General features: G+C 39.3%; 1 protein-coding gene across 2 annotated transcripts in view; it reads left to right on the top strand.

Moving 5' to 3' along the window:
- gabrb2a (gamma-aminobutyric acid type A receptor subunit beta2a) overlaps positions 1 to 14,440 on the top strand; it is a 73,505-nt gene that overhangs the window by 44,548 nt on the left and 14,517 nt on the right. For both annotated transcript variants that reach the window (XM_046860052.1, XM_046860051.1), the window contains exons 5-7: positions 3,486 to 3,568; positions 13,386 to 13,523; positions 13,690 to 13,842. In XM_046860052.1, the coding sequence (XP_046716008.1) occupies positions 3,486 to 3,568; positions 13,386 to 13,523; positions 13,690 to 13,842 (374 nt within the window). The remainder of the gene's footprint in view (positions 1 to 3,485; positions 3,569 to 13,385; positions 13,524 to 13,689; positions 13,843 to 14,440) is intronic.

Genomic DNA, 14,440 nt, shown 5'->3' with positions numbered 1-14,440 from the left:
ACTGTATAACTATATAAATATACTGGCTTTTCTCAAGAATCCACTTTATTTCTTGGTTTTGTTTAAATGCCTTCACATTGATTTCTACATTTAGTTAACTCACCAGAAATGTCTGTTGTTTACAGCTATATTAATTCCTTTAGGTCTCATTATAACATTCAGATTAATATTTTTTTTACATTGTTGTATTATTAACCTTCAAATCAAATCCTCTGGTAAGCTGAAATACCAGCGTGATTTGGGTATTAGATTCAGGTATTTTACCCAGAGAGGCTTTTCATATTAAACCATTGTTCTTAATTTATTAAAGATAAGCAGCTCTGGGTAAATTCAAAAGCACAGGAGTTTATGAAAACTGTTTAGATGAAACCACAGAGAAGTCAAATTGACGTTAGTGGGTTAACTTACACTTATTGAATATTATCCAGGAAAACAATTGTAAAGTGAATTTTCACACATCTCAGAATGTCTGGTCTTTTTAAATATTGCCTACTGCAGATGAAATCAAGCCAGAAATGTTTGTCACATGCTTTGGGATTTTCCTGATGCCAAGTCTACAGTATGTGCAGACGGAGCATAAATAAAACATGGTTTAAAGTTGTTGTTGTTGTTGTTTTTTAACACATGCACTTTAATGCTACTCTTGTGTTTAAATGTTCTGAGGTACTTTTGTGTTTAATGAGTAAATGTAAATGATTTAATGTATTAAATGGTAATGATTTATGCTCCAAAAGTTTTTTTTAAAAGAACAGCTTATTAGCAAAGAGAACAATGCCATCACCTCACTGCTGCATGGTCTCTGATTGTGGTACTGCTTGTTTAGAGTTTTTGAGTGCAAGGATTAATTAGTAGCCATTACTAAACACTTTTGACCAGTCAGGAAATATTTTAAGATGAAATATCATTCGATAAAATGGTTTTGTGAGAGTTCCTTCTGTCTATTTGTAGTCAACTAGGCAAAAGACAGAAACACTTATAAATTGGACAGTGAATGACTGAATAAACTTTCTTTCGGCTTCTCCCATTAGGGGTCGCCACAGCGGATCCTCCGCATGTTTGATTTGGCACATGTTTTTACGCTAGATGCCCTTCCTAACGCAACCCTCCCCATTTATCCAGGCTTGGGACCGGCACTAAGGCTTGTGCAACCCTAATGGCTGCGGTTGGTTCCCTGACCGGGGATTGAACCCGGGTCAGGGAACCAACCCCAGCCATTGAATGACTGAATAACTAGACAAAATGTGCAAATTTAAAATTTTTGGCTCTAATATAAGAATTTGTCAGACAGAGAACAGGATAGAAGATGTGAGAGATCTATTATTCCAGCTGAAAGGAATACTGATCCAACATGGCTACCATTCCATACTTCAGCACCATGCAATTCCACCTGCACTGTGGCTCATTGGAACAAACTTCTCCATACAACAAGAGGAACACTGACGTGTTATAAGCTCTGTAAGCTTTATTTAGCAAACAGTCCGCTGGAGTGTTATCTATAATGGAACAGCCTGCCTAGTCACTGCACCTAAATCCTGTTGAACTGCTTTGGGATGAACTGGATCACAAGGTCAGAAAGAAATCTCCAACACATGAAGAACAGTTTTGGCAAGTTTTACAAGAGGCATGACATAGGATTTTTGGAGAAACAAACTGTCCAGGTGCCAAGAGTGTGTAAAGCTGTTATTCATGCTAAAGGGGAGATTTTTCAATGAAAATGGAGTAGACATGTATATGTTTCTTTCATCAAAGTGACCCTTGAAACCGTGATATTTCCTAATTCATTGCATATAAACAAAAAGAACATCCATGTGACTCTCACAAACTAGGACATTATAGACTGGTTTTAAAATGATTCTATTTGACAGATATAAGAAGTTTCATTGACTCACCTTTCTAAATGTTTTGCAATTATGGGGAGGGGGTCTCACTTCTTCATTCAGCCTTACAGTGTTGTTATTGAGCTGTTACTGGTGAAATATTGACAGCAACCAGCATTACGTGAGGCAGGAATTATGCTGCCCCATACTTGGACAGAACTGTTTATTTAAGGCCAGTTTACAACCAAGTTCTTTTTTTTTTATTGGAATTACACTGTATAAAGTGTAGGTTTTTTAGCAAATCACTGGAATTAAATTTAAAGTGCAAATAGGACAAAATTATTTTTTGCTGTAAGATTTATTGCAAAGAGGGATTATGCAGGAGCTACTGTCAGTTCATCAGAAATGCGTGTGCAACCTTGTTTCCCACTCAAGGAAGAGAAGGAAAAAAAAGAAGAAGAGTGTGCCTCCTATTTGCAATGCACCTCTTTGTGTGACATCTTTTGCTTGTAGTTTGAGATGGAAATAGTAAACGGGAGTAGCTCGAAAATGTTTTTTCTCACACGCAAAAAACACTCCTGCCGTATCAAACCCTGTTGAACAGAATTACATCTAAACCTGCTGCTGCTAGACTAAACACTGGATGGCTGTGTGTTTTCTGATTTCTGTGGATAGTAGTCTATAGCGAAAACCAGGCGTGATAACCTCTCAGCTAAAAGGATAAAAAAGAAAATCAACTCAAATCCGTGATCACGAGCCGCTGCTGGATGCTTCTCAAGTTCCACTGTTTTGCTGTTGTTGCTACGGTGATGTGAGAGACTTGTTGAATGTCTGATGGCAGACTGCAGTCCTGCAGAACAAGGCGTGCCTGGACTTGTTTAAGAACGATCGTTTGAATTTATTAGACGAGCCGAGCCGTGTGCATGAAGCTTCACGTTGATTTTCTGCCACCTTTTTTTATTTCTCGTGCAGTGCTAGGCTTTATATAATTTTTTTCATTTGACATTTAACAAACGTGTCAAGCGATATATATCCTGATATACAGTGTATATATATATATATATATATATATATATATATATATATATATATATATATATATATATATATATGTGTGTGTGGCTGTGTGTGTGTGTGTTTCCTAGCAATGTCATAATGTAAATATATTTATATGTGTTTTTGTAAAAGCTGTGTTTAAAACATTTGCTTTAGCTCCTGTTAAAAGAAGGTCTTATTTCATTCTCTGTTTTCTGAACTCCTGACACGCTCCGCATGGCGGGGAGCTCCGGATGAGCAGGCCTTCCCGCAGCATGCGGATATTGAGCAATAAAATTGCAACACACTTCATCGCTTTTCTTTAACGCCACCGTGTTTCACTTTTAAAGACAAATTCCCGGCCTGTAGTTATTTAGCCGTCGCCGGCGGCGATCGGCTCGACGCATTAGCGAAGGTCTATGTGTCCGACCCCATCTACTCTCCCTGTGCTTAAGTGAATTCAGCAGTGACTCCAGGTCATAGTGGAGTATTAGGAAGAGTGTGTGTGTGTGAGAGAGAGAGTGTGGCCGAAAAAGAAAAGGGTGGTGAGAAAAGGGGTAGTTCAGCAATGCTCTTGTCCCTGGTGTCCTTGAGAGTCGTCAGTAACAGCGCGTGTATGTGTTTTGCATTCAGGATCACCACCACAGCGGCGTGTATGATGGACCTGAGACGCTACCCGCTGGATGAGCAGAACTGCACACTAGAGATTGAGAGCTGTGAGTAAACCAGGGTCCTTTTCTGTCTCCTTGCCACTGTCCTTTCCTTTCCTCTCTCTCTCTCTCTCTCTCTCTCTCTTTCTCTCTCTCTAAACACTCACGCATTGCGAGCGTCAGACCTCCTCCTTCCCTCTCCCAGTCATCGATGAGGAACTGATTCTGGTGGCCTGGCTCCCAGCAGTAAATGAAAGCATTACAGCACTAATAAAAGCCCAACATCTTTGTGCTTATTAAGATGAAGGTTGAGTTTGGCTATTACTGGCTGTAATTGTGCAAATAAAAATTGAAAGGCATGAGTGATAAGATGATAAAGAAGTGGTGTCCTGTGTGTTTTTTCAACCCCTTTGGAGTAACGGATGTCCATTCGTGACATGCTCTGTGATGTGGTCGCGTTTGATCAGCCGTACTCGAGAAGCAGTAATCAGCACAATCCGGAGCATCTTCAGACCAGTGTCTCATCGCATTGCACTCTTTTATCGCAATTCTTTTTTTTTACCTTTCTTTCCTTTTCTTTCTTTTGTAGTCAAATGCTTCTAACATCTATGTTATCTGATGTGGTCATCAGACTCCTCGTCTCCTCCCAAACCATTTGTAAATCCAAGTCGCTACCAGATCCGTTCCCCTGCCTGATTTGCCCAATACACAATGCTGCCTGACTTTATACCATTATTTTTTTTACATTACTATAAATACTTATTGCTCTTATGCTTTAAAATAAATAACTAAACAATGAAAGCAATTGTAACGCAACTTAATAATTAAGGAACCAAAAGAATAAAATCATCCCAAGGTGTGCTGTTATTGGAAAGTAAAAAAAAAATTTAAAGGCAATAGGAATATTTTCACATATCATAATCATACATAATTATTACTAACTATTGTATTAAACAACACATAGTATTTTTTTTATTATGTTTAATGTTACATTTCATGTTGTGGCTTTTGAAATTTCTCCATAGTTAGGTCATCCACCAAGTCCCACCAACCAGCCATCTCTCCCCTGTCATACCACAGCTACAAAGCAGAGGGAAAAGTCTACATTTCAAAACTGCTGCTGTTTCACAGGGTAGTGTGACGTGAAGGAAAGCTCTGTCTGCCCTCTTCCATGTGTATGATCTCACAGAAACCCACATTTGGATTGTGTCACTGTGAATGACAAGAGAGAGAAAGTATAAGGTTCACCAACATAGATTGCATGGACAATTTTTTTCTCCCTATATCCTTCCTATATATCAGGCTGGATTTCATACCTGGGTCTGCAGTGGTGTCCTACAGTTCCTAAATCAATCCACCTCTTAATACTATCATTATGAGGCCACAACTATATTATACATCCAACTCAATATAACAGAGCGCTGCATCACAGACAGGTATCTCATGCATTGAGAATGAATGGCATTAATAAAGGAAGAAATCCAATAACCACAATTCACCAAGTCTCCTTCCACTGTAGCCACAGCTGCACCGCCCACATACGTCATCTCTAATATAAGCATCATAAGAAGCTCATAAAATGACTCCAGGTTTTTTCACACTTTTTCTGCATTTTTTGAAATGAAGGCAAATTGTGTGTTTTTGTACAAATGCTACAGAAAAGAAAACGCAAAAGTACAAACGTTTCATTTTAAAGCTTAAGAACTGCTTTGGATTGTTTTGGTCACTTTTCCTCCCGGCTTTTCTTGTAAACGTCCTTGTAAGTGTATTCATGACCAAATCAATTTCTTCTCCCCTGTCAGCCATTGTGGAATTTAAAACATCTATTCAATTCACACAAATCTATTTGAGCTTGTGCAGTTTGCTACAGATGTGGTTTGCGAGCTCCGACTAGCATGCTCTCTGAACGTATAATCCACGGACGTGAAAATGCTGCCGCTTTAATGCGCCTGCTAGATGGTGTGAGCAACTCACAATCTGATTGGTTAAAGCGACAGCTTCAAGCAACTAGGATTTAAAGCTACAGGACTAAAAGGATCCGCAGATACCTTTGACCCTGGAAATATGTGATGTGAAGGAAATCTGACTGGATAGAAACTTACACTCCAGGAAGCAACGAGCAAGAGAAACACTATGAAATGAAAAGAACAAAGAATTGGGAATACTGCAATACATATTGATAGACAAAAATATATCAAAATGTGAATCAGTGATTCCGATTCGGAATTTAGGCCAGCAGAGAAGACCTTGATGGTTCACCACTGATATATAAATATTAATATATAATACTGCATATTTCATACCTGATGCTTTAATTAAGATCATCCAAAGTATACCAAAATATTACACTTTGCAAGGCATTTAATATAAAGGTTAGTTTTGCAATTGTACTTTCCCTCATTGCTGTGGTGTCACTCTGGTCCTATTTTATACTCGAAATGTACTTTTATAAAAAGATTCAAGGCACATAAATAGACAGTAATGTATTTTTTGAATAAAGATTTGCATGCAGTGTTCCAGATACAGAGGTACAAAATATATACGCACTTGAGGGTCATAAGAAATGGTACCCTTTATTATTCTTTTTGTTTCTGTGAGTGTACATTGTGATAAAGCAACTATATACTTTGCTTACTGTTATTAATATGGAAGTGTGAAATGGATCAAATAAGACAGTAAATCCATTTACACTGAGTGTGGAAGTGATCGGGAAACACTGACACTACATGATGCCCCCCTTCATGTATCATGTAGTCACATCCTCCAGTCAGTTTCCAGACGGAAGGGTCTTTATTTCACTTGATGACATAATACAAATGGGAGTTTAAACACAATATTGAAACATTACCCATGATTTATATGCAAACGTGCAACAGTGGATGGAAATATAAAATACGGTCGCGGTATATTTTTTTACAATAATATAGTTAATATAGTAAATATAGTTTTGTAAAAAATGGAACAAAATATCCCTAAGTTTGGAAATCCAACAAAAGATGCAGACGTCCAAACAAAAGCCTGGGAGCTGACAAAAATATCCAAGCAGTGGCACAACAGAAAAGCGTTCGCACTATCAACTGGAGATTTGATTTCTGCACTTCGATCTCCAATAACGCAAAATTGACTGTGCTCTTTAGGTGGGTGTGATGACATACTCTGTCTTCCTTGTCATTCACAGTGACACTAGCCAGCCATGAGCATCTGTGAGCTCATGCATGCTGAAGAAGTGAATGCAGGCATGTGACGCTGCATGTGAAGCAGTTTGAAGATGCGGTTGGTGGGTTCATGAGTGGGTTCATGGGAAGCAATGTGTTAGTCTTCCCCCTACTCAGTTGGTAGTTTTATATGGAAGAAGTGGCAGGTGGGTGGGAATTGGAAGGACATCAAATTGGGGAGTAGAACAAAAATAATCCAAAATATCCAGAATCCAGTCAAAGACTCAAAAAGCAGCTGTGATGGTTTGTATATGTACAAGATGTAATGGGTTAATATGAGTTTGTTTATCCAGGTGGGCGGCACATTAAATAGCATCGCTGCCTTACAGTTTTAGGGTGTGTGGAGTTTTACATGTTCTGTATTAACGTGGGTTTCCTCTGGATTCTCCAGTTTTCTCCCACCTCATGGGTGGAATGACTATGCCAAAGTGCCCTTGTGAGTGAGCGTGTGTGTATTTGTGTGTATTTACAGTGTTTCTTAAACAGAATCCAGAACCAACACAACCCTGATGAGAATAAAGCAATTACTGAACATAAATGCACAAAAGTTAACAGAGCTTTAGCCAAAGAAGACATATTTGTTCTTTTTATATGTACACAATTAGGATTTAAGGAATTATTATGTAACACATCTCTCCCTCTCTGTTACTCATTGTTCATTTATGAGTGCTTTTTATAGGTATAGCATCTCACAAAAGTGAGTACACCTCCAACCATAGATAATACTATAGAAATGAAACTTGGATATATTTTAGAGTAGCCAATAAGCAGCTTGTACAGTAGTACAAATTTACTGTCCTCTTAAAATAACTCAACATACAGCTATTATTAGCCACTATTATTTATGTCTAAATAGATGGTAACAAAATTGAGTACACCCTAAGTGATAACAGCTGTGCGTCGTTTAGCCATGCATGTCCTATTCATCATGTTCATGTTTTTATCTGCTTGACAGGGCCATACAAATTTGTGTATCTTGTATTAGAGCAGTTAAAATGAGGTGCTCTGGTGATTTTCTTATACTGAACACTGGATATTCAACATGCACCTCATAGTAAAGACTCTCTAAGGATTTGAGATGTAGAATTGTTGCTCTCTACACAGATGGCCCAGGCCATAAAAAGATAGGTAACATCCTGAAACTGAGTTACAGTACAGTGGCCAGGGTCATACAGAGGTTTTCCAAGACGGTTTTCACTCGGATTGATCAAAGAAGTCGAGTCCTCGTGATGTGCGTCAGGTGCGGAAGCTGCTTCAAAAAAACGACACATGAGTGCTGCAGCATTGCTTTAGAGTTTGCAGAAGCGGAAGGTCCGCTTGTCATTTCTCAGACCGTACGCCACATACTGCAACAAGTCGGTTTGCATCTCCGTCATCCCAAAAGCCGTCAACCTCTTCTAAAGCTGCCTCACAAGAAAGCCCACAAACAGTTTGCTGTAGACAACATGTCCAAGAGCATGAATTACTGGATAAACTTGTTTGACTCAGATGGTGTCGAGTATGTGTGGCGATGCCCTGGTGAGGAGAACCAAGAAAATTGTGTCTTGCCTACAGTCAAGCATGGTGGTGATAACATCATAGTCTGGGGATGCATGAGTGCTGATGGTACAGGGGGACAGAGGTTAATTAAGGTATAACATGGATTCCAACATTTACTGTGACATTCTGAAGCCCTCACTTCAGTTTTCCAACATAATAACAACTCCAAACACACTACCAAGATGACTGCCTTGCTGAGGAAGCTGAAGGTGAAGCTGATGGAGTGACCAAGTATGTCTCCAGAACTGAACCCTTTTGAGCACGTGTGGAGCTCCTCAAGTGAAAGGTGGAGAAGTGGCAGGTGTCTAACATCCAGCAGCTCCGTGATGTCATTATGGAGAAGTGGAAGAGGATCCCAGCAACAACCTGTGCAGCTCTAAAGAATTCCATGCACAGGAGGATTAAAGCAGCGCTACATAACGATGGTGTTCACACAAAATATTGACACTTTCGACAGTTTTAACATGTTTATTTAGTGTGTACTCAATTACTAACTGTTAAGTATATTTTAGGGGACAGTAAATATGTACTAACGATACACCCAAGTTAAATTTTTATAGTACTGTCCTTTGAGAAGATTTTTACTAAAATGGTAATTTATTTATATAAATATTTACAGCATTTGGCACACACCCTATCCAGAGCTTATAATTGTGCAGTTGAGGGTTAAGGGCTTTGCTCAAGGGCCCAGCGGTGGCAGCTTCGTGGTGCTAGGATCTGAACTTCAGACATTCTGATCCAGAATCCAATGCCTTAACCACTGAGCTACCTGAGGGGTTTCTTTTTTTAGAGATATTTTGTGTGTGTGTGTATATACAGTGAGGAAAATAAGTATTTGAACACCCTGCTATTTTGCAAGTTCTCCCACTTAGAAATCATGGAGGGGTCTGAAATTGTCATCGTAGGTGCATGTCCACTGTGAGAGACATAATCTAAAAAAAAAAATCCAGAAATCACAATGTATGATTTTTAAACTATTTATTTGTATGATACAGCTGCAAATAAGTATTTGAACACCTGAGAAAGTCAATGTTAATATTTGGTACAGTAGCCTTTGTTTGCAATTACAGAGGTCAAACGTTTTCTGTAGTTTTTCACCAGGTTTGCACACACTGCAGGAGGGATTTTGGCCCACTTCTCCACACAGATCTTCTCTAGATCAGTCAGGTTTCTGGCCTGTCGTTAAGAAACGCTTTGAGCTCCCTCCAAAGATTCTCTATTGGGTTTAGGTCTGGAGACTGTCTAGGCCACGCCAGAACCTTGATATGCTTCTTACAGAGCCACTCCTTGGTTATCCTGGCTGTGTGCTTCAGGTCATTGTCATGTTGGAAGACCCAGCCTCGACCCATCTTCAATGCTCTAACTGAGGGAAGGAGGTTGTTCCACAAAATCTCACAATACATGGCCCCGGTCATCCTCTCCTTAATGAAGTGCAGTCGCCCTGACCACATGACTCCTCTGGATCATCCAAATGGTCATTGGCAAACTTAAGACGTGCCTGGACATGTGCTGGTTTGAGCAGGGGAACCTTCCGTGCCATGCATGATTTCAAACCATGACGTCTTAGTGTATTACCAACAGTAACCTTGGAAACGGTGGTCCCAGCTCTTTTCAGGTCGTTGACCAGCTCCACCCGTGTAGTTCTGGGCTGATTTCTCACCTTCCTTAGGATCATTGAGACCCCACGAGGTGAGATCTTGCATGGAGCCCCAGTCCGAGGGAGATTGACAGTCATGTTTAGCTTCTTCCATTTTCTAATGATTGCTCCAACAGGGGACCTTTTTTCACCAAGCTGCTTGGCAATTTCCCCGTAGCCCTTTCCAGCCTTGTGGAGGTGTACAATTTTGTCTCTAGTGTCTTTGGACAGCTCTTTGGTCTTGGCCATGTTAGTAGTTGGATTCTTACTGATTGTATGGGGTGGACAGGTGTCTTTATGCAGCTAACGACCTCAAACAGGTGCATCTAATTTAGGATAATAAATGTAGTGGAGGTGGACATTTTAAAGGCAGACTAACAGGTCTTTGAGGGTCAGAATTCTAGCTGATAGACAGGTGTTCAAATACTTATTTGCAGCTGTATCATACAAATAAATAGTTTAAAAATCATACATTGTGATTTCTGGATTCTTTTTTTTAGATCATGTCTCTCACAGTGGACATGAACCTACGATGACAATTTCAGACCCTCCATGATTTCTAAGTGGGAGAACTTGCAAAATAGCAGGGTGTTCAAATACTTATTTTCCTCACTGTATATATATATATATATATATATATATATATATATATATATATATATATATATGTATAAATAAACACCATATATATATATATATATATATATATATATATATATATATATATATATATATGTATAATGTAGTGTGTCTTTATTTATATATAATTTTTTTTTATTATTTATTTGTTTATTTAAAAAAGCCTATAATGTTGAATCTATTATTATGTTAATATTTAATACCCAAATCTATCCGATAAATGTAATCTATTAAATATTAGCTTATCATTTTTTTTTCTGAACATTGTTACCAAAATACGTAGCAGATTTGTTGTTTTAGTGAAGTTCAGATGACACATCGCTACTTCTTTGTAACTTATTTATAAATATTTGAAGTTTCAGGTACAGGGAGGAATTACATTGATGAAAATTTTATAATGGTTTAAGCGAAAGATATGAAATCTAAAAATAACCCCATATAATGAGATGTTACGTAAGCCAAAAATAACACTTCAACAGTCTTTTTTTATCTTGAACTTGAGATTCAGGAATTCAGGAAACCTCTCTCTCTCTCTCTCTCTCTCTCTCTCTCTCTCTCTCTCTCCTCAAAACTTGCCCAGTCTTATTTTTTTCCTCTATCTATCGTCCTCTCTGTTTTTTTCTGTCTCCTTCCCTAATTACTGTCTCTATGAAACCTCCTCCAGCATTTTCTCTCCAGTTTTCTCACATTCCTACAAAACAAATCTTTTTGCAAAATAATTTTTCGCTTTCTGTCCTCATTTATGGTCTGTCTATAAGTGCAACGCTGGATTGTACCATCCCTGAGCCTGAACTGCATTGTGTAACTGTATCACATGCAGCTTAATGAGGCATGCGCCCGTGCCTGGATGTTTTTCTTGGATAAACTTGACGCTTGATACATTTTTAATTGGAACGATTCAGAGCCTGCCGAGGACATGGATCGCTCCTCTTCATCTCCTATTAAGGCTTGCTCTTCTCTGAGGAGGAGCGTGTGGAGTGGCGTGGTCTGTTGACCAAAATCAGTCAGTCGATTGACAGAGCCAGACTCGCTAGCTCAGAGATAATGGATTTAATATGATCTAAATGACCAGCCTTGAGCTTTCCCCTAGTCAGTTCTCTCTCTCTCTCTCTCTCTCTCTCTCTCTCTCTCTCTCTCTGTCTCTCTCTTCTCTCCACTGACAGGACGATGATACGGGTACACAATGTGTACACTCTGCAAATTGTCATGCAGCCAAAGTGCTTTTGCTCTTATCATTTTTACACCCCTGCCCCCATCCTAGCCTACCGTACCCTACCCCACCCCAACCCCCACCCCATCTCCATTATAGAGGATGAATAAGCTCTTCATAGCCTTAAGAAAAAGCTCATCTTTGCAAAGTTTTTAAAAGCCAGTACCTGCATGCTAAGTGCGACCCACATGATGCCCTTAAATACGAACACTCAGAAGCACAGCTTTAATTATTTATAACGCTAAATAGGGCAGCGGTTCTCATTATGAGTCGCAGCAGCTACACACTAGTGCAGATATAAGCTGGATAGCTCTACATAGCTGGGAGAGAAACATTCGGCAAGAACGCTCCCTCAACCGAAGTGCGTGTGTGATTCTGTAAACAAAATCTGTCCCTGCATTATTTAATTACAGCCTGTCATGAAATGTTGGCGTTATTGTTAATATTTATCACATCGGGACATTCAGATCGTGGTGAAGGACTGAACTTCTGGAGTTTACGCAACAGCTATTCACACTCACTCTCTCTTTGTTGATGTGTATGGCTTGTGTTTCTATCTGCTTTCCTTTAACATAGCCTGTTCTTCACATTGCCGTTCATTATTGTTCATACCTTTTGAATTGCTCTATATTTTGGATCCAAAACAGATTTAATTGGGAGCGTATGTCATGAAGTGATAGCTCATTGGTTAAAGAAGGTTGTGAGTTCAAATCCCAGCCCCACTGAGATGCCACTGCTGGGCTCATAATCAAGGCTAAATGGATAAAAAGAAATGGTGTGAATCTACAGAATGTACCATCATATTGACTTCTATATATTTAGCAAAATATTATATAAATAAAAACTGAAAAGTATGCTTTAGTGTGCTTCAGGTTCTAACCCCCCCCACCCCACTTAAATTGGTTTTGGGAAAAAACAGTATAATAAATAGATATACAATATAAATAGATATAGTATCATAGGCCTCAGAGTATGTCAGAAAACATACCAGGAAAAAAGCACCATAAAGCCCAAGGAGCTGTTGAAAAGTCTAAGACAAAGTTTGGAGAAAGCATCAGTCAGGTTATGGCTAACACAAATCCTTTAGAGCACCATTAAATGCATTATTAAAAAACGTAAAGAATATGGCACAACTGAGACTTCCTCAACTGCCAGGCTGTTCACCCTGTCTAGGCAACAAAATAGTCAGAGAAGCAAAGTTAATTTTCCAACCAAAGGCAATGCACAAAATGATTCTACCACCACCATGCTTCGTATTTGTATTTAAAAAGTAAACTTTTTAAAAGTATATTTCCCCTCTCCATTATATTATGTGCTATTTGAAGAGACTACAAAATTGTATCACCTTTAGGTGGATCTTAGTGTCAGGTTATAAAACTACAAATTGTGGAAAAGCTTCAACAGGGGTCAGTACTTACACAAGGCATTTCTGTATGCATATGCAAAAACTTAGGGCTACAGCCAGAGTAGGGATAAAAAAAAAGACAAAGTACAAAGGATCTCATACATCCAATCCATTTTGTGGGATTTTTGTTTCCAATTAGCTGTGCCAAAAGTAGATGATGCTACACGCACAAATCCAGTCATCTTGATTTACATCAACGTGATTTTCTGATTGATCGATCTCTTATTGTGTTCATGCAGATGGATACACCACAGATGATATTGAGTTTTACTGGCGGGGAGGAGAAGGAGCTGTGTCCGGAGTGGAGCGCATTGAGCTGCCTCAGTTCTCCATCGTGGACTATAAGCTCATTTCGAAGAATGTAGTGTTTTCCACAGGTATGTATTTTCTCTCACACCCATGTGACTTATAATGGGAAATTTTCCTGTATGTTAGACTTTAGCATATTAATGAAAGTCTCAGAATAGTGGTTTATTGAACGAAAATAACTTTTGTTTGGGGTCATTCGCTTGAAATGCCTTCCACTCATCTGCACTTGACCAGGTTCATACCCGCGTCTGTCGCTGAGCTTCAAGCTAAAGAGGAACATTGGCTATTTCATCCTGCAGACCTACATGCCATCCATCCTGATCACCATTCTGTCTTGGGTCTCCTTCTGGATCAACTACGATGCCTCTGCCGCCCGTGTAGCACTAGGTATGGTTTTCGTTTCATGGGTTTCAGGGAATGGTTTGGACAAAAATACAATTTGCATTCTAACCTAATGGTTTGAGGATCCTGTCTTGTTTACCTTGTCTTGATTATTTATGCACATAAACCTCCAGGTTAGATTGTTTCTCGAGTATTGGTTTTGCTCGTGGCCCAGAAAGAGTTTTGCTTAAATTAAGTGTATTTAGTGCTGGTGTACATGTTCAATACCCAGGCATTAGGGTTGCACAAGCCAATGCACTCTTTGTGCTGTCCCAAGCTTGGATAAATGGGAAGGGTTGTGTTAGGAAGGGCATCCAGCTTAAAACATGTGCCAAATCAAATATGCGGATCACAAATCAGAATTTCATACCGGATCGGTCGAGGCCCGGGTTACCAATGACCGCCACAGGTATCGTTAGCCAACAGGGTACCGGTGGAAACTGGGCTACTGTTGGCCGAAGGAGGAGAAGTAGATGAGGAAGACATCTACAGAGACGGCAGGAAAAGGAGAAGTGAAGGAGAGTGGAGGAACATTGGAGGGGGGTTTAAACTGTTCTTTCATTGTGCAGATGGAAAGAGAAATGGAGTAGGGGTGATTCTGAAG

Source organism: Silurus meridionalis, chromosome 10 (genome assembly GCF_014805685.1).
Source record: "Silurus meridionalis isolate SWU-2019-XX chromosome 10, ASM1480568v1, whole genome shotgun sequence".
In the NCBI taxonomy this organism is placed as follows: Eukaryota; Metazoa; Chordata; class Actinopteri; order Siluriformes; family Siluridae; genus Silurus; species Silurus meridionalis.
This window is presented reverse-complemented; position numbering and strand designations above follow the sequence as displayed.